Source organism: Myiozetetes cayanensis, unplaced genomic scaffold (genome assembly GCF_022539395.1).
Source record: "Myiozetetes cayanensis isolate MyiCay16 unplaced genomic scaffold, myiCay2020 scf17, whole genome shotgun sequence".
In the NCBI taxonomy this organism is placed as follows: Eukaryota; Metazoa; Chordata; class Aves; order Passeriformes; family Tyrannidae; genus Myiozetetes; species Myiozetetes cayanensis.
In genome coordinates, this window is record NW_026087378.1 from 15,975,046 (window position 1) to 16,001,952 (window position 26,907).

Sequence of the window (26,907 nt, forward strand, 5' to 3'; positions counted from 1 at the left end):
ACCCAATAAATACATATCAGGATGGCCTATTGCATGCTGGTTTTCAGAATAAATTGTGAGGGGAATAAACCACCTTATATAAACCAGTTCCTAAGCTTGTGCTGACCATTTTTTTCAGGGATGTTGGCAGCATATTCTGGAAAAGGCTCCTGAGTGCAGCACTGTCACAACTGCCCAGAGTAGAAACTGCCAGGAACCACTGCAGCTGGTTGGGCAATGTTGTCTTGTTCTCAGACCAGCTAATCTGCCTTGACAATAAAGAACCCCCAATTGTTTTCTTAGAGGTGTGGGGGTGTTGAATTTACTTAGTGTGTTGAGTTTCTACATTAATGTGCTACTTCTGAAGAGTAAATGATATGTATTTCAAGTGCAGGCAATTTGTTTGACAGCACCATTTTTTAACACCTTTGAAATTTCTATTCATTGGTGCTATTTTATTGCCTTACTGAAAGCAGTCCAGAAGGCAGGGAATTATTCACGGGTACCTTGGTCATCTCCTTTGGTACCACTACAGTACAGTGGCTTCAATAGGTATCCTACCTGTTTGCTTACTTTTTAAGCTGTTGTTACACTTCAGCCTGAGCTTTTTATGAACTGAGAAACCAGGATCTCTTCCCCTTCCCATCCCATTTGGTCACCCAAACCACCTGTACCTGTGCCAGCTGAACTTTAACTTTTCTGCATGAGAGAAGTTAAAATTGTATATGCACAAAACTTCAGATGCATTTCACAAAACTGTTGTATGAAGATGTAAATACTGTCTTCTTTGTGGACATAGTGCTCCTCCTATATTAATTTCTGAGGATCTGAGGTTTAGTTTTTTTCTTTTGTTTTCTTTTAACAACCCCTGCATACACAGTCTGAATATTAAACACTAGAGCACGTAATTTTTCCTTTTCTACATTTCTAATAGATAAACATCTATATTTCTAATGTTGAATGAGTGTTCATGAGGATAATAACCAGTATTTTGTACTATCCTGGTCTACTTTTTATTTACTGATCATGATGAAAAGCAAACTCTGACACTGTTCCATTTGTAATGTTAGAAAATGCAAGTAATGGGTTAATATTTCAACCTTTCTCTTTCTTACAATAAACAGTATGGAATTTTTCCACTTTGACAAGAATAACTCTTTCCACTGTAATTTAATGAATTTAAATTTGCATCTAAGCCCTGCAACTTTCCTGTGAATGATAGCTTCTGGTGGTTCCTCAGTTGTCTGATGAAAAAGCGTGTATTAGTTGTGTTCCAAATGCCAGTCAAATACAGTATATGGGAAGTATCTCATTTTTCTCTGGTGTCCAGTTATAACTGAAATTTGGCTGAGAGAAACAGCTATTTTGAGAGAATAGAGAATGTCTCTACATGTGCATCAGAGCATTCCTAGGAGTCTTGGCACTGGAAACACAAATACCTCTTTTGTGAAATATCTTTGTGCTAGGCATGTAAACTTCTACCTGTGGTTACATTAACTTCTTTTATTTAGTGAGGCATCACAAATGTTTTCTACTTGTTGTGGTTTAAGTGTTTGGTGCTATATGCAATATATATATATATATATTCCCCAGTTTAGTGTTCCCACCAAAACACTCCAAACCATGTTCCAATCGCTCACTTCCCCTCCCTGCTGCGAGTGACTGGAGAGGAAAATTTGAGGCACAAAGATAAAGATCACAGGCTGATGTAAGAACAATTTACTGGAAACAGCAGTGAAATGAGACAATGAACACAGCAACAGTAATAGCAATAATACTAATAAAAGAGTGTACAAGAAATTAATGATCTGAGTGAGTTCTCACTCCCAACAATACCCAGCTGCTCCCTCTGCCCACGCTACACGACCCAGAAGGAAGCCCTTCCACATCCCTGGAAAATGACTGAGGTGGTGTAGCATAACAGCAGGGTCCTAGCTATCCCCCTTCCTGGCTAGTGAAAAAATTAACCCTGTCCTGGCCAGAACCAGCACAGTACTTCATAATAATATTCTTTATGTCTTAGCTTCGTCTCCTTAACAATTTTATAAGCTATGAAAATGGCAGGAAGGTAACCTTCCTCAAGTGGTGCACTTGTTTCAAATAAAGCAAGACTAAAATTTGAGTTAAATACAAAAACTTCTAGTATGAGCTTCTTTACCGTACATTGTACTTTATACATTTCTTTATATACAACTGGTGCTGGATGATTAGAGTGCAAATTTTGTAAAGTCTGTGTGTGCACATTTTGAGTGGTTGTCTCCCTCCCCTTTCCCAAAAAGCAGAGAGAAAGCCATGAAAACAAACATCTTTTTGCACCATAACAAAGCTGCCTTTCTCGACAGACAAGAAGAATATACCACGAGTACAAACTGTATTGGTGTATAAGGATATAAAGGGTGTGTTTGCCAGTGATGATGTATATGGATCTGGCACATGCTAATCTCAACCAGACAGAAAACCAGCACCACGTCCGAAATGTGGATCAAGAGTTTAGTAGTAAACTTGAATTGTAGCTTTGTAAAGCAACTGTACCTCATAAAGCCCAGGGAAACAACATCCAGTAATTTGGTCTGTGTGCTTATGAGGTATTTTCAGACATTCCTTGGAATCATATTTTGTCCTTGGGTATTGGATTGCCATCCATAGTGGGTGCCATTCAATTCTTTGGAATGCCAGCCCTTGGATGGACACCTGGTATTTTAAGAGTCACAGAATGCCAGAAACAGGCAGAACAAAGGCATTTTAATATTTTGCAACAATCTGTGCTAGAAATTTATTTTCTATTGCCAAGCAGAAAGAACAGAAACATATTGACTAATTTTTACCAGAACAATAATCAAACATCCACCAGTAAACATCAGTGTAGGCCAGAGGAAAGCAAAGAGAAGGCCTTTTGGGGGATAAAGTCTGCTTAAAATAACATTGGTCTGTGTTCCTCCTGGGTCATAGTAACACGGGAAAGTGTGGTATTTCCTGAAATTGCTTGCAATTGTTTCTATTCGTGCTTTAACTTCTTCCTTAGAGTTCTCCAACTTGTCTGGGACGTATGAGCACTGCAATAAGAAATTAAGGTGATTTATTATGATGGATACTCTAACACAAAGTCTGTAGTTAAATCAGATTGAGGAAAAAAAGTAAAGCTAGTAGTGACAAAATCTTGTTTGGTTTGGCATCCTTGAAGATTGTCTTGGTTATGTCCATATCCAATTTGTCATGTTCCCCTATTTCCCTCAGTGTGTCTGTGCCCCCAGTTTGCAGATTTACAGATTGGAGTTATGGTGTTAGAAACCAATAACATGGGTGCTCAAAAAAACCCTGGAGTCTCTGAGAATGTCACTTCATTATTACAGTGCCAAACCCCAATTCCTAACAGAGCTTCTGGGCACTGCCACAGCAGGAAGGTGTTAGTTGTGCAAAAATTCACACTGGCTTGTTTCACTGTGTGCCTTTGGTTGTAACTAATAGAAAAATACAGCAAGTGTGTCTTCCTACTTGTTCTTGTAACACAGAATGCAGTTTAAGTCTTCAGTGGAAATACTATTAGACTCTGAAGCACATTTTTTCTTTTTTGTTATTCATAACCTTTTTTTTCCTGCAATATTATTCTTGATATCTAATAATGGTTAGGTGTACTAAACTGGAAACTAGCCAAGGCAGAAGGGAGGATGGTTTCTGACTTGAAAACTTGCAGTAATGCAATTAAGTAGGAAATTGATAAATCACCTCATCTTGCAGTGAACAAGACTTGTTTCCATCTACACTGGATAATTTCTGCTTTGCTGCTTTATTGCATGTAACTTTCCCTGAGATAGTCACTATAAAAATAGGCATTAGTTAGAGAAATTCTCTTAAGCTCAAGTGTTTTATGCTGTTTTAGGTTTGCATCTTCCAAAATCACTTATTTGTTTCTTCTTTCTGTCTAAAATGTGCATCACCTTGCTGTTTCCTCCACTTTCTTTATTCCCTGCTTCACATCATACACCTAAAATGCAAGTAAAATTGGGATTTGTGCTCTCATTTTGGATGGTTTCTAAATTCAGGTCTCTTATGTGATAATTCAATATGGAACCGAGCAAACCACAGTTTATAAAATAATTGTTCCAATTGCTCTTCAACTTGGAGACTTAAATATTTTAAAATGTTCACATATGTTATATATACATGTTGGTGGAATTCCTTAACAAGCATTAACTTAATAATGTTTGATGTAATGTTTAAAATAAAATCCAAAACTCTGCCATTTCTGCAATGTTTTAAAAATGCCATGGCCTAAGACCAGACATCAATATGTAAAAGGCAAGCAACTCCTGCTCTTACTGTGCTGATTGGTTTAAAAACCATCACCTTGGGATTTCTGTCCAGTGTATCTTCAGTCTGGTACAGCATCACCTCCTGTCCTGAGGCTGTCAGATTAACCCACACCTGTAGACAGGGATAAGAAAAGGTGTCCTCATCCTCTGAGCCTTTGCTGTCCGGGCAGAGAGCTTTGTCCTCAATGTTGGCCTTGAGTACCTTGCACACAGTTTCTGTTGTCCAAACGCTACAAAACCAAAACACAACAAACTTTTTTTGAACTTTTTTGATAACACAATAAACTTCTGCTCACAGTAGTAGGCTTTGGTGGCAAAAAAAGTAAAGAAATAGCCTCATTCCAGTTCTTACAAAACTAATCTCTTTACATGCATCTGTCTTTTGTGCTGTGATCTGGAGGCTGGAGAATAAATAAAATATATGTGAAGTACTCTATTTTAAATATAATGGTTTTCAAACAGTTTTGAGATTAAAGATGCTCTAGCAAGAAGAACGAGGTGGATGTCCTTGCTTTCTCTGTCAAAATCTTCAAGTGTGAACAAGTGAGCTGCACTCTTTGTCTTGTTATTTTGATTTTTTGCAAATTGATTTTCTGTGTGGAGAGAGTATTTGCAAAGTGAAACAAAAATGTGGGTAATAGTAACTCCTTCAGCATTCATTGTGTTCTGCAACATTTTCTGCAGCACACTCTGTGCTGGTTTCTTATGAGGGCTCAGTTAGAAGTAAGATACAGAGTCTTCAGTGAACAATTTTACCATTGTTGGTAAAATTGTAACAATTTTACCATTGTTACTTCTGTTGCTCAAGTTTTAATAGTTTTATTAAACATAACACTCTCCTGCACGTGAAAAAGCTTTTTAAAACTGTTTTCATCTTGCAAAACTTGACTTTTCATTGTCAAGCTTCCATAAGCATGGTTGTTTTTTTGATTTTATCTATTTTCACAGTAAATGTTTTATTTTTCGTTTTGTTTTGTTTAACCCTGAGGAGCATCATTTTCTCTTCCTTGTGGTTACTTTTAAGTGCCTAATAACTTGGCTTGTTTTTTTTTTATTATTATTTTTTTCTGTCTTAAATCCTTATGAGCTCTTTGAGAGTACATTCTTCATTTATTGTACAATGTACTAACATACCTTTTATCACTTTTTTAATAATTGTATTTGATGACAGGAGAAAGAATAGCTTTATTTCATAAACAAATGGCTGTTATTACCTCTTAGTGTAGAAAGGCACAATGGTGATCCCAATAAAAAAGTACATCATCATGGAGCATGCAACCATTCCCAGACCCAGGCACAGGGCTCTTGTCTCCCCTCTCTTCTGTGCAGTCACCAACTTCTTTCCCAACATCATCCAGGGTTGTGAAACTTGAACAACCTCTTTTTTGGTATAAAATAAAATACAATACAGAAAGTAGAGGAAAAGCATGACAGTTATTGTGGATGAGCAGTAAGTTTCTGAAATACAATATATTCCATGAAGGAACAGTCTAATTTTTGCAAAACTAGAATTAAAAAAAAAAAAAAAAGGTTACTTTGTTTTTTGTTAGACTCCTTTTTCACTTTTTTAATTTATCCTATAGACCTTTAGAAGAAGTGTATGTGTGTATAGGCTAGGAGGTGGGGTAGGAAAACCTGATAACTTTTGGAGAGAATTCTGTGAACAGTCCAATTGTCCTCAGCCTTAATTCAGTCTATTTTATGTTGCTGTTTCTCTGAAGTAAGAGATGTGTTGTGTATTGGTAAAGGCTGCATAAAGGGAAAATCTTCCCAGAATGGAATCCTTTTTACGTGACACCTTTTCTCCTGGAGTAGTCTGAAATGTGGTTGTCTTATTTCAAAAGACCTGAAATAATTTAAAATTTAGCATTTAAGATTTCCAGTTCAGACTTCTGCAAGTTTTTTGGCCTTGCCCATTCAGGGATGCTCCAAACCTGGTGTTGCTGTAACACTGGGGGAACTCTTGGGCAGAGCTGTCTAAACCTGAGCCTGTGAGTGACTGGCATTAGCCCCCCAATCCCTTGTCAAAGAGAGTTCTAAATGATCTTCCAAATGCTTTGATAAGGAGAATCTGAAAACCATTTCTGTGAATCTATATGCCATTAAATCATTATGATATATAGGATTGCTATATAAATGGGTCATAACTTTCACTGTGAGTTCAACCCATCACCAGCAGCTGCTTCACTGCAAAGGACAAGACTGGCAAGATTTGTGTGGGCTTTTTTTGAGATAAGAGAGGAAAGAAGAAGAGAAGGAGAAAAGGAAAATATGTTACATACATGCTGAACCAGTTTTCAGTCCTGTTCTCCTGTGCAAGGCAGTGGTGCACAGCTTCATGCATTTTCAGGATTATACTGTCAGGTGTGTGTTTAGTGTTTATGCTTTCTGGCTGGCCTTCAGGATGGTGTCGTTCCTAAATCCATCTGTGTTCAGACTTAATTTTAGATACAGTGTTAGACAAGTACAAACCAAAATTAGCAAATAGGCTCTTCAGGTTATCTCCTGGTGGTCTCCAGCTGCCCCAGGCTGGCAGAGCTGTGCTGTTACTGCAGGTAGGAGACCACGATGAATTTGGTGAGCAATGAGATAGCTCTCACAGCTATGAGTTCCAGCTCTTAAAGGAAGAAATTGAAATATATTCTGAATGTTACTTTCTCTCCTGTTAGTTCTGGTTTTCACTGGTAAAAGTGCCTCCAACTTTGACTGTTTAATGATGAAAGGAAAAAGGTATTTGAATGTTGACATGCTGCTGTTTTTAGACTGCTGTAACATCTGAATGTTTTGTGCTATTAGCAATAAAAATACAGAAGTCTGTGGACAGTAAAATAGCTTCAGTTGTTTTGCATAACTTGGGGTTAGTTGCACATTTTAAGTAAATATTTTGAAGTTGCTAAGTACATGGTATCAAAGTGAAAGGCTGTTCTTAGGTGTGCCTAGAAACTAAAGGAGTTACTGTTAGAGTATGGAATTTTATCCAGTTCCATATTTAATTCCACTTTAAATAAAACGTCAACATCCACTGTGAATTTTGCATACAGCATTTTGAGGGGAGTTGTTTTCCTGATGACTGTGTATAATTCACTGGCATTGTAAGAAGTATCTCAGTTTGAAAACTACCATAAGATGAACCTTCCCTGTTTACTGGCATTTGAGTTTAATGCAGAAGGTGAGCTAATGCCCTTAAGTAAGGCTGTGTTGTGTTTTGCTTGGTCGATGGTGTTGTAAATAGAACATGTGGCATCAAATAGTGCCAGCAATGCTCGTGCTGCACCTGCATACTCACATAAAATTTGAAATAGCCCTTATAAAACCCAAAGAATTTCAAAATATTTAGAATATTGTGCAACATGGCACATTAAGACCAACTGACTTTCCTATTGTGCAGCTTGGTCAGAGGGGAAAGTGGAATAAGGGAGCATCACTGGTCCTGGAGCACAGGCCCTGAGACCATGGGGTAGCAGGTCCTTATAGCACAGTGGGAAGCTAAAGATAGATGAGTGAAAACATGTTAGCAAGAAATTCTTACATACAGTAACAATGATTAGTCTTTAATTTCCTATGAGAAACTGAAAAAATGAAAGACTGATACTGCCACCATGACTTGTGGAAAACTTATAATAGAGGCCTAGTGCTGTTAAATGTACTGAGTTTTAGATGAGCCATTAAGTTTACAGAACTGACCCAGTTACACTGAGAAACAGCAAGGTAATCAACCCCCTTGTTACATGGAAAACAAGAACTGTGGGACTATTAACCCAAGAATTAATAAGAACTGTAATTGCTCCAACAGTCTGTTTTGAATGTCAGACACACATGCAGCAGAAGCACCACTAAGCTCGTTCTTCTAACAATCTAAAACTGCAAGACTACCTCTTTAAGACACAAAAGGAACTTGTTATGTGTAAATTGGAAATTTTTCTCAAGTGGCCCAGGGTTTTCCCAGCATTAAGTGCAGTGCTGTTCCCTGTCCTGACACAAGCCAGACTGCCTGACCATGGCTCTCTGCATGGGCTGCTGAATGATCCTGTTTGCCTCTGCCCCTCCCAGTTCAGATATTTGCTCTGCCACAAAGTGAATAAAGGACATTTAAATTATGCTGAGAATGTTAACAAGAAAGGTTCATTAAAAATATCTTACTAAGTGCTTCCTTAGATATATAAACTAACCAGCTAGGTCTTCAAGCTGTGTAAATTAGGGATACTTATGATACTTATGTTCTGTTGCTGAACCAGCTCAGCTGTAACTGTGGTCCCTAAACTGAAATACACATTTCCTGGTACATTTTTTTTCTGTGTTCCAATGTAGAGGATTACAAAAAAATCTATAACACTATTTCATACACATGCAGAAAAATTTAAGAGGAAACACCAGACAGTAAAGGAAACCCACGTGCATTTTTTTCTTTCTTATATAACTATTCATATGTTCTTCTGCTGGAAATCCTTCATCTTCTGGCTCTAAAGATGAAGCAATGCTGCATCCATATGGAAAAATGTATTAATTTGGAATTTCCTCATTGTCTAAAGGGTTAATTCTTTCAGATTTAAAAATTTTTCTCTGGCTCTTGTCTCTGTCTATGAATATTAGAACGAGTGTTGAAAGCACTGATTTAGTGTTTCCTCTGACAAAATCATTAAGTCTTTAAAAATGAAGCACTGCAGAAGACTTGATTGGCCCAGGAAGTCTGAGTGAATTTGAATTGGGAGATGTTGAAGTGTACAAGTGGGCCTTCAATAGAAAATTTGAAAGTATTTTTGTACTGAAGATTTTGTGGGGTGTCCACATACTTATTAGGTATGTATAAACTACAAATGTTTTCATAATGCTCCCTCTGCCTAATCTTCAATCTACTTAAATTATACAGTACATTAGCTGTGCAATTTCAGTTATAATCACTGCATTGACAGCTGCTGGTGATAATACTAGGGGGTGCCATCTGGTCAGGTTTGGAATAATCTCCTGTTTTGATTAGAGACATGTTTGATCGTTGGTGGGATCGTCTGCCTCCTCTTTCTCCCCCATCTTTTGAGGAGTTTCCAGTGGTGTGACCTCCATGAGTTTGGATGGGACCTCTCTCTTGGGCTATTACAGGCTGCTCTTAATTGGGATAAGGTGTGAGCAGCACTGATGAATTCATCTTGCTTGCAGGAGAAAGGCTGCTAAATCCCTCTCTTGAATTTTAGTTGGGAATAAATATTAAGTGAGCTGGTCTTTTTTTTTTTTTTTCTTTTTTTTTTAGCTGGTTTATCTCACATTGTATGGTGAATTTCCAGTGAGTATTTATGTATTGCATCAAGTTCTAATACAGCATCATACCAAGAACAGTGATACAAGTCATCCACATCTCTAATGTGATGAGGGCTTTTTAAACAGGCCAGGACCCTTTGGCCTTTACAGCCCCTACATACAAAATAGCCTCTTGTTTTCTCCTGTCAAGTGCCAACTTAATAGTCACCTTGTTTCATTCTCAGAACATGTTATATGGATGACTTAAAAACTACCAGCTTTGCTGGGTTTTTAAGAGGACCATAGTTTTTGGTGACAGTTTACTGACCAAGTGCATTGTGTGGGAACCAGAAGGCAAAATGTTTAGATTTTGAAGTGTGAGCTCTGTATGGATTATGTTACTTGGACAGAGCTCGTGTTTACATATTTATTACTGTCTCTGAGTAGAGTTAGTCTGATCACTCAAAGCTGCCTACCTGTGTTTTCATGAGTATTTCAACATTGCTGAGATTGCTCCTTTCTGTTCCAGTCCTACACTCATCCATTTCTCATCGGCTGCCCCACCACTTACATGAGGCTGAAGTCAAAGCTGCATTTATGTTGTCACTTTCTTTCCCTCTCCCCACCCTCAGTTTCCTCCTCTAGCAGTTACAGGCATTTCTTACTGGTAGCCAGAGAACACTGGTTTTGTTCATTGTATATTGATAAGAAACCATCACTTAATAAGTTTTCTGTGCATCTGGGACCACAAATACTGTGTAACAGAATAAAGGTCGTGCTGAACCTCGATGGAAAAGTGCACAGAAAAGAAGATTCTCATGTAGTTGTTTGGAAACATAAAACAGCAATATTTTGACTGCTTCACAAGATACAACTATGTTTATTTTATGAAATGTGCTGTATCGTTTTGCTTTGTTGCTGTACTGTTTACCTGACGTGCCACAAGAGTGAATTAAAGAAATCAGCTTTTTCTTCTCTTTAAAAACATATGCAATTATTTAAGACTAATTCTTTTAGCTTTTAAACATGGTCAGTCTTAAAAAAAAGAAAAAATGGGGAAAAAGGATAGAAGTTACTTGCTGAGTTCAGCAGTTTTGAAATCTTTCTGAAGTGCTTGTTTTTGATTCTCTGCTGTACAGGGTTGCACAGAAGAAATCAGCTTAAGAGTAGGTTTTAGGGAACTCTGGAAGTGTTTAAGTGCCTTAGGGGTAGCTCTGCACAACCTCTAAAGTAATGCTCAGCACTCAAAACTGTGAAACTCCTGAGAGTAAAGGTGTATTTACCATTAAAATGAATGAAAACTATGATCTTATATGAGCTCTATACTCTCAATTTGTGAAAATAATACTGTTACCTTTGCTAACAGTTATGAAGAATGATCAGATTGAGTTGAGTTACGAAAGAGAGAACAACTTAGCCCTTTGCTATAGGAAAGTTATCTGTGCTGTCCTCCATAGAGCAGCAGATTTAGAAAGCTGATTGCTTCCCAAAACACTGTACTTCTGAGAACCCAAAGCTATTGCATGCTCCCGAGGAGAAACAGCTGCTTAGAAATATACTCACAGTTTTTGATGAAATGCTGCTTTCTCTGATGATTAAAAAAAAGAATCTTCTGTTACATGACAGACTTGAGACAGGGGTAGAGCTCAGAGCTGAAAGGCATTTTTATTATTTTTTTCCTTTCCCGTACTTCTCTGGGTTTGCTTTGCTGTGGCTGAACTCCTAACTCAGTTCCCCTATTACAAAGCCTTTTGTAACCATAAATGGTAAGGTATGAAAGAGCACTGTCCTTTTGGAGATTCATTGCAGAAACCAGGAAGCCACAATATTAAGGCTGACTTTTCTCATACCCTGGAGTCCCTTTGCCACATACCCTGGTGGATTGGTGTTAAGCTATGACCCTACTCCTTTTGTGCAGCTTTTTTTTAGTTTAGAAATCTGACAGATCTTTTGTGTAAGATTTAAGAAATTGAATGTATCAGTGACCAGTGGTACTGATTCTTAATTCTTAATACCTCAGCTATTACCAGCTGTGTGTGAATGCTTGGTTGCCACTAGTTTCAGTGAGTTTGAATGCAACAAATGCTAAAATTTTGACTGTACACCCTATAGACAAGAAAAAAGCATCCATCATGCCACAAATGTAATAGCATCCAACATGTTCCTCTAGCCAAAAAGGAAAGCCAGCTTCTGGGATGTATAAATGCATAAATCCTCTAACAGAGCTTCAGAGAAGAGCTAAAATAAAATTATTTTGTAAATTTCTCTTTTTTTGAGAGAGAAAAACTCTCTTATTGGGAGACTAAAGGAATTTAAATGAGTTAGTCCAGTAGAATCACTAAGACAGTGCTTGGAAACAAGGATAGGACATTCTCCCCCGGCCCCTCCTGCCTTTAGGTATCTGATAATTAACTCTTTTGGCTCAAACTGCTCTTCTAACCTTGCTTTTAGGAAAAGATTTGAAGTTGACATGCTCAGAGTGCTCATGCTGTCTGAAGATAACCTGTCAATCTCTTTCAATAGGACCTTTTCTATTATTACTGATGCAGTAATATCAAAGCTAACTTGGATTCAGATAGACATTTACAGCTGAGTAAGAGGAAGCCTGCTACTCTTACCTAGATTGGAAAGATTTATGACCATAGTCATTTTTTTAATACTTGAGGTGTGATGCAGTTAAATTTGGAAGGAGGAAGGTGGTAGAGTGCCTGGGCTCAGTTTGAGGTGCTCTGGTGGTTTGTGTGAATAGGCAGAAGTTGTGGTCCAAGTCTGGTGCTACACAACACTTTTTACTTGTTTTGTTTCCTCTCACACACACTGCAGATGTACAAGTCTAGGGGGTCTTGGAGAACTATCCCAGTGAAATACTGTGGGTGTGCTAAAGGGAGGTCCTGTGTTGATATTCACTTCTAACCTTGGGATAGCTCAGTGTGTCACTGAACCAATTGACATGTATGCACTGGAGCTCAATGGCAAGCCAGGTGTTTGTTGTGTTATAAACTGTAATTCTGTAAGTCACAGTCTAAAATAGCCTTTGTCTTCTTAAATTCACATGGAATATTTTCTTTTTTCTTTTTTTTTTTTTTTTTTGAAACTTGAGGGGTGGGAAGAGAAAGCAAACTATCTGGTGCTGCTCCCTCCAGAGAGGGAGTGTGGGGTCACTGCTGGAAAGGCTGAATGCCTGAGTGTTCTGTGAGTGTTGGTGGCAGCAGAGATGGAGGCCAGTTAAGGTCACCTGGAGCTAAAGGCAGTGACCCCTGCTGATCCATGACCCAAATACCAGTTTTAGTCAAGATAAAAATTTTTTCAGGGAACTCTACACATTTTGCTTGAGGTGCTGTTTTAATGTTTTATCCCTGACATTAACTGGGAGAAGACATAATGTCAGAACAGGCATTTCTGAATTTCAGATACACAAATTTATTTTCAGTGTCTTTTTTTCCCACTTTTTTTATTCCAAAGTATTAAACCCTTTGGCTAAGGCCAAAATAAATTTCATTTGAGGGATAATTTCCCATAATTCTTTAAAAAATGCAATTTGGAAGATATTGCTATGTCTGTAAGTTAGTGAAGTAGCTGCACTTAAAATTATCAACCTCCAGAACTGCAAGGAACTATTGGGCAAAAAAAAAAGAGAATTAAGATAAATATTTCTGGGGAATTCAATTCTCTGTAGAGTGCTAGTGGAAGAAAATCACATGAGAGGAGGCCTGTGGCTCTGAAAGAGATGATGTGTAAACATGAGCATACAAAGATAAGAGCTTTGTTTTGTAAATAAAAATATGAGGAAACTGTAAGCAGCAGTGGCAGGGAACAAGACTTTCTGGTGTTTACTTGCTGTACTGCTCTGCAGTGAGTACTTGCTGTTGTCCTTTGGGCATCATCAGTGTTGCAGAATCTTTTGTTCCAGGCCCTTCTGCTCCTTCTTGTGATGTCACACGAACAAAACTTACTCGGTGTTTGCAGGTGACCTGTTGCACATTAGGCTGCTCTGTGTAACAGGGGGATCTTGCTGGAAGCCCAAGTTGGATTATATAAATAATATCTGTAGTCAAGCAGAAGTGATGTGAATTTGCAGACTCTGAACTCCTTTTGGACTCTAACATAAAGAGCAGTTCAGGATTTAAAAGGGGGGGTAATAAAAAGTAAAAAAGCAGTATCTTTTAGTTGCTGAGAAGTGCCTATTCAGTTCTGTTAAGGTGATCATCCACAAGGGTTGTTTTCACCATTAGGGCATAAGGAAAACTCACTGGCTATGAGATAGAGCAAATGTAATAAATATTGTTATTTTATTTCCAGGACTCTCTAATGCCTCTGAAGAATCAGTGAGCTGTGAAATGAGCACAGTTGTTTGGATCTTCAGAGAGCCCTGCCAAGTTACTAGCTCTCCCTCCCTAATTGAAACATATTCCTAGTGTAATACATTGTCATTTTTAATGGGCTTCATAAAGAGAAGCTGTGGCTCTTGAACAAGGAACAGTCAAATATTGGAAATTATGTGAGTCAGGAGAATGAGGATTTATTCTAAATGTTGGTGTATCTACATCAGGCACAGGCAAACTTTATGACCGGGTGCTTCCTTCTAAGTAACTGAATTAAACTCTCCTAAGGACCTTGTGGTGATGTGGAATGAACTTTTTGGAAAGTCTGATGAGATTGCAAAGGTCATTAACTTTGCCTGTGTAAGAGAGGAGGTCGTACAGGTTACTATTGCAGCAACCTGGCACTGGATTTCCCCATGACTTGGGGAAGGTCATAGGTGGAAAACATCTGATATATAAATATATATGACAAATAATGGGAACATAGTTTGTGATTTGCAGTTTTGCAAGTTCCCTGGGTTGAAGGACACTGAGTGCTGATGTGGAGAATCGAAAGCCTCACCTGCTCTGTGTGTGCAGAATGAGAGGGGGCAGTGCTGGAGGGAGAGGTGTTGCAGGAATTTGGTGGAAAGAATTGGTTGGAAATGGTCTTTTTCAAACATCAGAAAACTTAACTTGCTACTTTGACAGAGTGGAGGCAAAAATAAAGGTAATTTTCAGACTTCTCCTTTTCCAACTACTCATGCTTTTGCGTTGGCAGCATTTTTATTTTGAAATCTTGGTCTTTATGCTTTTAGTACAATTTTTTTTAATTGCTTGCTTTATTGATAGTTGAAGATTGAATTATCAGGATGGGGTACAACTATTGGGCAGGAGAAGCAATTCTTCAGGACAGGAAAGGATGAAAAATATGGTGATGCTTGGTCATTTCAGTGTCACTTCTGCCTCCACTTTTACTGCAGGGCTCTCTGGCTGGTACTGTGAGGTTCTGGTTACCAGAAACTGGGGTGAAGCAAATGGTTCTTGTGCCACTTGGATGTGTTTGAATCTCAGATAAAGAGAAAAGAGAGCTGATGGAAACAACAGTCATGAACTCTACTTTAGAGGGCAAATTTAAGTTTCTCAAAGAGAAAAGGGACAGGTAACCTAAGCAAACCAAAATTATTTGGGTATCTGATTGGAAATATTTATAGGCTATATTTGCACACCATTTCTGCCTGGAGTTGTTCTCCTCCACCAGCAAGGTTTGAGAGCATACCTGCATGGAGGTAATTTAGGTTCAATTATACCACATTGCCTTCTTTTTCACTAATAAGATTTTTTTTCAATTTGTAAATTCTTCTTCTCAATGGTTATATGCAAATATAGAGAAAATAATTAAAAATTTGATTTAGTTTTGCCAGCTCTCTTGGGCTGAGTTGTCAGTCTTCAAAGATGTGAAAAGAATGTGTGCTGTTAGGGGAAATAACACTGATCTTTTCATGGAGAGAAGAAAGCAACAGACCTTACTCTGTGTTGTGGTTTAACCCCAACCAGCAACCAAACCCCAAGCAGCCGCTTGCTCACTCCTCACCAGCAGAACTGAGGAGAGAATCAGAAGTGTAAAAGGTAGAAAACTCGTGGGTTGAGATAAAGGCAGTTTAATACTGTCTTTAAACAAGTATTAATTAAAACAAGGGTTTTAATTAATACAGCAAAACAAGGAATGTATTCACTGCTTTCCATGGGCGGGTGTTCAGACATCTCCAAGAGAACAGGGCTCCATCCCATGTAACAATTACTTGGGAAGACAAATGCCATCACTCCAAACCTGCCCCACTTCTCCTTCTTTCCCCAGCTTCCTGTGCTGAGCATGATGTCATATGATCTGGAACATCCCTTTGGGCAGTTTGGGTCATCTCTCCCTGCTGTGTCTCTTTTCCAGCTTCCCATGCACCTCCAACCTCCTTGCCAGCGTGGGAGCATGGCAACCAGAAAAGGCTCTGTGTAAGCAATAACAGCAATATCTCTGTATTATCAACTCTATTTTCAGCACAAATCCAAAACATAGCCCCGTACCGGCTGCTGTGAAGAAAATTAACTCTACCCACTCCCAAACCAGCATACTCTGCAACTGCCAGCTTTCCTTGCTTTCACTGTACACTTCTCCCTTTGGCCCTACTGTTTCCACTGGATTCTCTGTTCCTACTGCTGACCGTGCAGTGTTGCAAGAACAAACAGACTCATGGGAGGAATTTGATGCTTGTGCAGAGCACCTGCAGAAACTGTTACTTAGAGAAGAAAAGAGGTTCTGCTCTACCAGGAGTCTTTTCTAGAAGATAAAGGCATTAGTGCTTCATTTAGGAGGTATAATATGGTTTTCTGTTTCTTTTAAAAATGCAGAGGGAAAGAAAGAACTACTCAGTTCTAAAGGGCCTGAAAGTTTCAACAGGTCCTTCCCTTCAGGAAGGCATGTTCTGCTCTCTGGAGAGCCAGGAATATTTAACCAGCCTGGGACAAGGACATCTGGCCAAAACTGTCATGTGGATTGCTTTACCCTGGTTTACCTTGTTCTTAACCATGAATGCAAGTGTGACTGCAGACCCTTCTATTTCCACAAATCCAGGATGAGTGTTTTCTTTCCAGTCTCAAATGCTGTGAGTGCTGATTCTCGTATATACCTTTTTTTCCAGACTCAGTTTCTTGTATTACAAGAGGGAAGACTGTAGCTGAGCAGAGTCCCCTGCAGAGTGAAATGTTTCTATTGCACTTTAAAATGAGTACTTGGAGAACTGAACCCCTAGAGTGTGTAATTTTGCTTTGCTTGCAGAGAAAGGGAGTTGAACATAAGAAAGTTGCTTTTCTAATTCTTACACTTTTTGGTATCTTGAGGTGCAGTAAATAGAGAGCAGTAAGCAAAAATATGTGAAAACTAGTTTCAGGTCAGAGTTTTATGCCGGATTTTTATGATTTCAATGCAGTTTCCATCCAAAACAACTTTATAAACCCCAGCACTTCATTAGTGAACTTTGTTAATGCTCGGCACTTTAATGGGAAATTCTGAGACATTTTACAGGTTTGGGAACCTCTTGATGAAGTGCTATAGTTTGCTACTTTAGGGCATAAACAGTGGTGATCTTTGTTATCTCTCTTCGTCCTTGCTCAGCAGTTCTGCACTGCCCACGGATTTCTTTGTTCTTACCAAAATTACGTTATCCCCCTCAGGTTCTTTCAGTCTGTCGCTTTTCTCATTCGATTTCTAGGTGAATAAGCTCTTTTTTTCGGGCTAAGGAAAAGGTGAAAGCTGCTTCCTGAACTTTGAATAAGTGTAATCAGTTCTGAAAAACTGCAGCGTTCATGGGGGTGTGAGATACAGGCACTCTGCAGCAACAGGCTTTGAGCTGGGCTTCAACACAATAGTCTTGATCCATTTTTTGGGGGGTGGATGGTGGAGTCTGTAACAGTAGTTGAATTTTTTTTCCTTTCAAACGTTCACATGTGAGGATGAGTGGAGAATATTGGATAAAAATCAAGATGTTATACTCTTTCAGCTCTTCAAGATGACTCCAATGGGCAGAAGATCTATGCTGACAGCTGGTGCAGATCTTAAAACCTGTTGATATTTAAAACCTGTCGTCAGCAACTAAAACAAAATGTTGACAAATAGAAGAATCTGTTACTGTAGAATTTTTCAGGTTTGCTGAACGGAAGAACAAATGTAGAGAACAAAACCACAAACCTGTACTCTACTGGATTGATGCCTGTAGTATCTTTGCTTCAACTCTGTATGTGTGTGGTCATCTCTTTGCCTGGCACAGAAGCTGAAGGAGTGTTGAATAGTGATGCAGGAGGGGATAGGCTAAGTGTCTGTGGTATACCAAGTGCAACTTCATATATATGATTGGATTTTGACCCTCACTGCCCAGGTACTGATCCTGGGCATTGCTGATAAATAATCCTGCTACAGAGAAGCACGAGTTAACAGTTTAATCTTGACAAAGAAAACGAAACCTGCCGTTTATTTTTCGTGGGGGATAACAAATTACTCAAACTGAAAATATTCATCAAATGTTACTGTGTAAACTGTTTGAGGCTAATCAGACTCCTTATAAAAACAATAGCTAGTAACATATTTATACTGCTCTCCCCTTTCCTTCCCTCTCTGCTTTTTTAAGCATGTGCTCTCCAAACAGCTTCCAGACGGCTGGCACTGGCATGGTAGGTGCAGGAAGTCTTATAATTTCCTGTATATGATCTGGGAGTTTTGTCATGCACTAAACAGTGTGTACAAGCTGCCCTTTATATTGCATGTTTTACATCTTGCATTTGAATTAACAAGATCAGGTTCCTGCAAAGGTGATTGTGTCAAGATAACAGTTGCACGTGAGAACATCTTTGTGGTTTCCTCATTAAAATATTTTGGGAATATCTAAGGACATGCTAGCCAAAACGTCTTCAAAAATCTGCAGACACTGGTAGGTGTTTATCTGGGGGAACAGACAAGAGAATTGGTCAGGATTTTTGTAGGGTTTGTGAACTTCATGTAGAATTTCAAAGCCAGGTTCAAGATATCAAAACGATTCATAAATGAATATAGTGGAAAGTAAGATAAAAGGACAGCTACAACTTCTATTCATATCATGTTTTTGTGATCCAGGACACGCCAGCCTGTTACTCAGCTGGTAAGATTTCTTTTATGCCCAAACAGAAAATGGCATGGATTTCTCAGCTGGTGCCCTGCTGATTTCTTTCACAGGTCAAAAAGAGAATGCATCCAAACTCCTTAAATTCTGAACTCTGGCTGTGCTCACTGGATAAGCCCTAGGGAGCAGAGATAGCACAAGGGCTAGAACCATGCACATGCCAAAATTCAAAATTTTTGATGACACAATATCCAGCTGCTCTAACATATTGCCTCATTTGCCTGCATGTTGTTACCACAAAGATTTGTCCCTGCCCCTTCCAGTTTCCTTATGTTTTACTTACAGCAGGGGTGCTGAGACAACGTGTATCCTCAGCAAGTGAAGCCTTGAGTTTGATGACATTGGGCTTATGTGTACAAAAAAGGTACAGACAGTATGCTATGGTAAATGCTCTGTTTCCTTTAGTCCTCTTTATTGCTTTTGACACTGAAAACTTTTGGATAGCTACATGTCTACACTGAACCTCGTGGACTTACTTCTGAGCCTGAAGTGAGCCTCTCTAGTCCATCAAACAGAGCTTTCCCTCACTTTGTACCATCTTAGGAGTGATGATGTTGTTGCAGTTCCTATCAACGTGTTTACAAAATTCTGGCTTTTTTTTTGTTTGTTTTTCAGTGGTCTGCAGAGGTGAGTAATGCTTTGCACTGCTATAATTTTACTGAATTGTTCAGAGTAGTTCTTTTTTAGAAAAGAGAAGGGAGAGGAAGGGAGGAAAAATTGACACTTCTTTAGTGACAGCAGCCAACTTGAAAGCAGACCAAATCTTGTGATGCTTCTTTTGCAAGTAATTTAGATGGAAAATGACCTAAGTTCTTTAGTGCCTTCTCTTTTAAATAGCTTCCTATCAGGATTCAGAAGTGGGGTTGTGAGAGAAAGTAGTAGTCAGTTTTTGGGTCTTTTCTTGTGTTTGAATATGTGCCATGCTGGACCCAACTGTTATGACCTGAAGCAATATGAGAACCAGAATAGCAGAGATGCAGTGTTTTTCTGTTATGTCTTTAAGGTTGCCATTTCTTCTGCTGAGAAACAGGAAGAAGACCAAAGGCAAAAGAAAAATGGGAAAGAAGAGAAATTATGCAAAGTGTTTACCTGAAGAGGGAAATAGAGGATGATAAGAAAGATCAGAAAAAATGAGGAGCAATATTTAGCTTCCTTTTTTTTATACCTGTGACAGTTGTGGAACCCAGTAATCATGGCTCTGTGGGGAAGATACCTGTGTAGGAAGATTAGTAACAGGAACAAAAACCTGTCATAAGACATTGTTGAAAACTGATAGCTCTGTAAGTACTTGTTTGGATTATACCCCATGCTGAGTTTTGCTTATCTCCAAGTGTCTGAAAGCTTTTGGAAATATTTGGGGTTTTGGATTATTTTTTTTTTTTTTGGGGGGAGGGGGGCTTTTTTATTACCTGTATATTTCAAAGAAGTATAGAAGAACAAAGGCAGGAAGCTGAAATGCTTTAAAATGTCTTTGCAATCCGTTACTCCATCTGCCTCAGCAGCTTAGCACACGTCCCTGATTCTTCTTTGCTGTGCTGCAGAGCTAAACTTTCTGGGACCTGCTCAGTTTCTCTTATTTTTTTAAAGTGAAGAACATGACCAACAGTGTGGATTCAGGACTTGTCTCCATTACATGTAACCTTTTGAGTTTTGCTTCTGTCTTTAATCATTTCAGTTGCAAGGCAAACTGCCTGCCCTGTGCCTTGGGTGGAAAGTGCCTGTATTACATATATAGTCTGTGGAACATCAGGATAAACCCAGCCAGGAACAGGTACCATTAGCTGGAAAAGGAATCCCAATTTTGGAGATAAGTGGTGGGTAAATGGGAGATCACACTTTGCCTGTAGTTAAGTGGAACTGAACTGTTGTACAGATCAGATGGCTGGTAATAGCAAATGCAAATTAATGTTGAGATTTAAACTGTTTGCCTTTTTGTTATTATTTTTACCCCTAACATACCAATTACAAGAAATATAAATACATTTATATTAATATAAATACAAGAAATATAAATAGTTCCTCTGGTATAGTTTTCCTCCCCCAACCCCCTTTACTGGCTTAACTTTTCCCTGAGAAAATTTCAACTTCAATTTTGAATTTGCCCTGGTTTATAAGCATGTTCTTGACTTGCAGAATAATTTTTACTGAGCCAAACTGATGACTTCCATCGTGATGGAGCAGGGAATAAAAATACCAAGTTCACTGAGTATTTTTATCACTTATATTTTTATCAATGGCTAAGAATGGAAATCCCAGGTTCTAAGGTAGGATCAGGAAAATACACATGGATTGGCAGCCAGTAGAGGAGGATTAGGGTATCTGCTTATATCTGATGTTTTGTATCTGGAGTGGCACAGGTGCCTTTTTTTATTTTTGGAAGTATGATACCTTTCTGTGAGCACAGCCAAGACTTTGGATGAGCATATGTATCTCATGCAGACACATTCTGTCCCTCGAGAATGGATTCAACTATGAAAAAGAATAACTAGAAATAATCCTTCCCTCTTAGTACCTGGACCAAAGATGAACTGCTAAAAAACCCCACAGCTAAATGCCCCAGGGGCTGTAAATTACTTCACGGTCACTTGACTGAGTTATGGGATCTTCTGACTGACTCATGTAACTTAGATGACAATGACTGCCTGATGTCTGGAGGTAGCAATGCTGGTCCTTTGATGAAAGAGTTGATTTGGGAGTGCTAAAGGATTCCAGGCACTTCCTGAGGCAGCTAGCAATGGAGAAGATCAGACAGCTCACAGCGTTTTCATTCTTTTCTCAAATATGTTTTAAACTTTGAAAATGTACTGCAGAAAATACCGTACAAGTGGATGGATGGGCTTGGCTGTAGCTGTATAAGGTGTGGTGTGGTTCTAAATATATCCTTGTGTGTTTTGCTCTGAAAAGGGTCAGTTGGCAGCTGTTACATTTTGTTTCTTGTCCCCAAGGCAGGAATGATGGCTCTTACAAACCATTAGAATGGAGCAGGTTCTGTAAAACAGCTCCACAGAACCGTGAGAGGTTTTTTAATGGTCGTGTCTTTACCTCATTTGTTGTACACAAGTTATCAGCCTCCATGGAAAGCAGTCACAATTCTTAAACTCTTTTTCTCTGAAATCTAGTAGAGAAGCATCTGTTCAAATTTTTTTTTTTTAATTCTCTCTGCCACTGCTCACTTTAAACATTAAAGAAAAGAGAGATTATGAAATAAAAGTCAATTTATAAAAAAAATTATTAAAAAAATCTTTATAAATTTATAAAGACTTTTTGATCCTCAGGTGCAAAATGGAATTTGCAGAGTTTTTTCCCCCTAATCTGTATTATAACTTCTTGTATTTTTAATCCCCATGAATGTGGGGCGTTTTAATAATTTAAAATTCAGCGTTTTAAAAAATTATATGTGTATCTTTTTATTATTACTATTTTCTCAAGAAAATTAATTTGCCTGTTAGTTAAGGTCAAAAAGCCTGTTTATGAGTGTTACCTGATTAATTGGAACACTTTTCTGTTATTGCAGCCATATTTTCTTTAAGATAGGTGTTGAAGCATGTTTTGGCATCATTTCTATTTGCTTTGATTTCTTTGCATTTTCTTCCCCCTTCTCATGGCTCTTTTTCTTCCTTTTCTTACATCAGCAAAATTGCTTTGCTTTATTGGTGATTGTGTTTTCCTGTAACATACCCTTCCCAGAGAGCACAGTGCTAATGGACCCCAGTGACACAAAATCAGGTTTACATATGTGAACATCTGCCACGTTCAGTAGATTTTACATTAGTTTATTCTGTTTTGTCCTCTTTTTCCAGTTTACACTGCTCGTGTTTCCCCCAGGAGATGTTCTTTTCTCACATTATTTTGAGGCCAAACCTCCCCAGGCAGGCTGCTCCCTGTAACTCTTATTAGAAGTTGTTATATCTTTATTCCCCACAATTTGGACTTTTATGTGATGGTTTTCCTTCAGTACAGGTATAACTAAGAAACAAATTACAGTATGAAAACACTAGGTAATTTCAGGAGAAATGAAATGCAGAAACTGTTGCCCTGTCAAATCTTGGTTCAGACTTTCTGACAAGGAAGGTGTTTCAAACCTCAGCACAAAGGGGAGAAACTTGTGCAGCTTCCTGCAGTCAAACCGTGGCTCACTGACCTCCTGAACCTGAAAGATTTCTAGCTTTTGAAATTTGGAAGTAGGGGAGCCTCTGAATTGTGCATGTAAAGCTTCCTTCAAATTGTTCAAAGTAGTATTTTGGGGTTTCTGGCTTTTAAGGTTGAACTCTGTATGATTTGGTTCACGCATTCTTAATTGCTGTTATTTCAACCATCTGTATTACTTGATAAAGATTTCTGAAGACAATACCCGGCTAGCCAGCATTTCCAAAATTAGACTGATTACGTTGGCATGTTATTTCTAAGAATAGTTTATTGAAGATGAAAAGAAGTTCTTTTTGCAGTGAAAAATATGTCAGCTTCTACCACTTCTTTAATCTACCAAGTCTGGCTCAAATCCAATCTTGGAGTGTGAGGACTCTATCCAAATATTTCCATATTTTTTTGCTGAAGATGCTGGAAGTTGCTGCTGTTTTCTTATGGAAAGCTTTTCCTTTTGTAACCAGGTTTTAATTTCTATGCATACCTTTTTCTGCCATAAAGGAAAAAAAAATGTGAATATTGGACCTCTTCTGTAAAATCAGCTAGATGAGAAAATTCTTGATATAGTTTATATATACCCTTTAATTAAGAATTCTTGTCTTTACTGGGGTTTCTGTGGAGTTTCAATGCTGTTGTGCTATTCAGGATTAAAAGCACAGCATAGCATATAACAACAAGTAGTTTCCAGTTGGGATCTCTGTTCTTCCATCTGGTGACTTCCATGGTTGTTGTATATTTGTTGTGGGAATTGATGTAACTGCCATGAAAACCTTGACAATACAGTCAGCAGTGCAACAGCACCAGCCAAGTGTGTGAAAACACAAATAGTGTTTCTCAGGTGGGAGTATCCTGGCAGGTGGTAAAAGCAGAATTCCTTCTCTGTCCATGGTTTGGAAGATGTAAGATGTTTGTTTGGTTTGTTTGAGGGTTTTTGATACTTTAGTCCCAGCTTTCTGGACATCAAAGATGTCTTTTGGTGGTAAGGTACAAAGAAGGTGCAAAGAAACTGAAAGTGTAGCACAGAGCTCGAAAATAAATTGCCTCTGGGGCTGCATCCACGTTACAGATAGACCAAGAATTTTACATTATCCTTTCTCTTTCTACATTGACAGGTGGCATTAATCTGTCAAAGTTATTCAGGTAAACTTACCCTCTGTCCTGTAAATGTGCCAGTTAGATTTCAGAAGTACTCTCTTTTTTTTATTATTTTTTTTTCCAGAATATGTGCAGTGTGCGCCACTTAAAAGTCTAACAAAAACGTACTTCTTGTTCATACCCTGTCAAATGGTCCTGCTCCAAAACCAGGCTTTCTGGTGGTAGGGTTCAACTTTGTAGAAAGAAAAAGGTTTTTTTTTATCCCAGCTTCCACCTTATTTTGTGGTTGGAGACTTTTCAGCACATGTTATTGCTCTGGAAACTGAAGTGTGCATGTGTTGATTTTTTTAGGAGATGAAGGACAAACTAACAGGTACCAGGAGTGTATGAACTGATGTTGCCAGTCAGAAGGTTCATTACAAGTTGGAAGGAATGGATGTCATTTGATGAAAACCTGGGGAGGACTTTGAATAGCAAATTCAGTCTCCTCACCTCTTTCAGCTACTTTGCCATGTTCAGTGAGAAAAGCACACATTAAAGCTGATGCAAAGCCACACAAAATGAATTAATAAAACACTGTTAGAAAAGAGAGACAGCACCAAATGAAGGCAGAATCTCTTATCTGAGACTGTTTCTCCATGGGGACCCTGGCTCTACTGAGTAGGTCTGGATGTCTGACCTTAGTGGGATTGGTTTGAAGTGGACAGGACTCCAGAAGTAAGGAAATTTTCTCAATGTGCTTCAATATCGTTTCAACAAATTCATTGGCTTTCCCCCTTGTGCTTTGGATTCTTTACCCATTTGAAAAAAATCGAAAAGGAGAAAAAGATGTGCCGTCCACTGTTCTCTTGCTAAGTGACTAACATCTTGAATTAATGCTCTCAATGCTTAATACTATTTTTACAGGCATTATTTTTCTGCATGAATTTTTAATGTTTACAAATAGTATTTCGTATTGGTGCAAGGAAATAGGAAGCTAAATGTAAAACAAATGGATTAAATGTCTCTCACAGGATCTTTCTGGACAAAATGTCCAGTGTACAGCTGGATAAACACATCATGTGGTGTGTGAGCAATTGGCTCATGGGTCAAGCACAGAGGATAGGAGAGAATGGGGTGACATCACACTGGCACTGGTCACTAGCAGGGTTTTGCAGGGCTCTGTCTTAGGCCCAGTGCTCTTCAACACCTTCATAAAGTACTGGAAGCAAGTGTGCAGATGATACGAAACTGGGAGGAGCTTTTGACTCCCTCGAAATCAGGGAGACCCTGCAGAGAGACCTTGACAAATCAGAGAACTGGTCAATCATCAACCACATGAAGTTCAATGATGGCAAGAGCCAGATTCTACATCTGGAATAGGGCAGCTATGTACAGACTGGGGAATGAGATGCTGGAAAGCAGTGCTAAGGGGAGGGACCTGGGGGTCCTGGTCAACAGAGAGCTGAACATCAGTCAGCAGTGCCCTGGCAGCCAGGAGGGCCATCCCTGCCCTGGTGGCATCAGGGAGGGGATTGTCCCGCTCTGCTCTGCCCTGGGGCGGCCTCACCTTGAGTTCTGGGGGCAGTTTTGGGCGCTGCAATATAAGAAAGATATTAAAGTATTGGAAAGTGTCCAAAGGGTGAAGAGCCTTGATTTGAAGCCATGTGAGGAGCAGCTGAGGGCACTTGGTGTGTTCAGCTGGAGAAGAGGAGACTGAGGGCAGTTCCAACTGCCTGGGCAGGGGCAGAGGAGGGGCAGGACTGAGCTCTGCTCTGGGGGGACCAGGGACAGCCCCCAGGGAATGGCTGGAGCTGTGTCAGGGCAGGCTCAGGGTGGATCTCAGCAAAAGGTTCTTCCCCCAGAGGGTGGTTGGCACTGAACAGGCTCCCCAGGGCAGTGGGCACAGCCCCAAGGCTGCCAGAGCTCCAGGAGGCTTTGGCTGATCCTCTGGGGCACAGAGGGTGACTCTTGGGGATGGGCTTGTGAACTCTGCTTCTAAAACAAACTACTGAAGGTAAAAGTTTACTCAAGCATTGAGCTTGGATTTTGCTGATCAGCCTTGCACTGAGCAAAAGAATCAACAGCATGTGGTTTACTTTTTTGAGACCATTCTCATTCTTCAGCTGAAGGCCTGTTGTCAGTTGGCAAGGACAAACCTTCTTTAAGCAATGTTGATCTGAAGCACTGATGTACCTAATTGAATACCAGCAAGGCTCATAAATATTTACTCAATTATAACTTAATTTTAATCTTATTAGTGTGTACTGCTATCTGTTTCAGCTTCTTTTGAAACAGTGTTTCCATCCTCTGAAAATGAAGTATTGAAGTTTTAATAATTGCATCAGTATGGCAGTGTAGAGTGGGCTAAATTAGTTTAAATCCCTTTGTATTCAGATACTTTAAAACACTTTGTGCATATTTAAGTAGAGACAGAGTAATTGATGGTTGAATGAATAAAAAGATACTTTGAATAAAAATTGGAGGGGTGAATGAAAGTGTATTTATAACTGACTTAATATTTGTACAGCATTCAGCTGAACCACTTTTCTTTTTAAGCACTTTAGATAAAATCTTGATGTGATGGCATTGTACTGCACATGACAACTGAAAGTCAAACTGATGTGAACAGAATGGAAACTTTAAAAAATGAGTAAGTGTTGCAACTTGGATGCAAGAAGGTGCAAATAACCAAGAAGAATTCTTTTGTCTCAGATTGTGATGCGTTTGCCCAAACTCAAAGTTTCTGTTGAAACTTTACAGTGCTTTAAAGTGACTTCTTACTTGATCTTAAGTAGCTGGTGAACAGCAGATATAACTGCAGGTGTGAAGTTTGCATGTGTTGAAAATCATCCCTGGAATAGCATGTAAATCTGGAGGCTGCTGTCAATGACTTCTGTGGGTTTGCTTCATGGCAATGTATTTACCCACTGAGATGGGACCATCTCCTCACCAGACAGTGAAGGCAGTAAAAAACCTCCATGTGCTCCTGTGCTTTTCAGAAGCTTTGAGTAGCAAATTTCCTTAAAACAGTAAATCTGAAATGCAATTGGAAAGGGACAGTGGTTTTTTCAATATTACAGAAATAAGCTAAACCTATTGCTCAGCTATTGGTTTAAGTCAGCACTTAAGATATTGTTTGCAAATGTTATCATTGCTTATTTACAT

General features: G+C 38.9%; 2 protein-coding genes across 4 annotated transcripts in view; one reads left to right on the plus strand and one right to left on the minus strand.

The window, feature by feature from the left end:
- KCNIP1 (potassium voltage-gated channel interacting protein 1) overlaps nt 1-26,907 on the plus strand; it is a 338,293-nt gene that overhangs the window by 17,194 nt on the left and 294,192 nt on the right. The window lies entirely within an intron of this gene.
- KCNMB1 (potassium calcium-activated channel subfamily M regulatory beta subunit 1) lies at nt 1,802-11,223 on the minus strand. Of its 2 annotated transcripts, XM_050312577.1 has the most exons (5): nt 11,082-11,223; nt 5,504-5,669; nt 4,492-4,519; nt 4,324-4,401; nt 1,802-3,032 (listed from the first exon to the last, which is right to left on the minus strand). In XM_050312577.1, exons 2-5 carry the CDS (start codon nt 5,641-5,643, stop codon nt 2,760-2,762), a joined length of 519 nt encoding a protein of 172 aa, XP_050168534.1. In that variant the 5' UTR covers nt 5,644-5,669; nt 11,082-11,223; the 3' UTR covers nt 1,802-2,759. The 2 variants fall into 2 exon arrangements, with proteins under 2 accessions (XP_050168534.1, XP_050168533.1); XM_050312576.1 differs by having other exon boundaries at nt 4,324-4,519.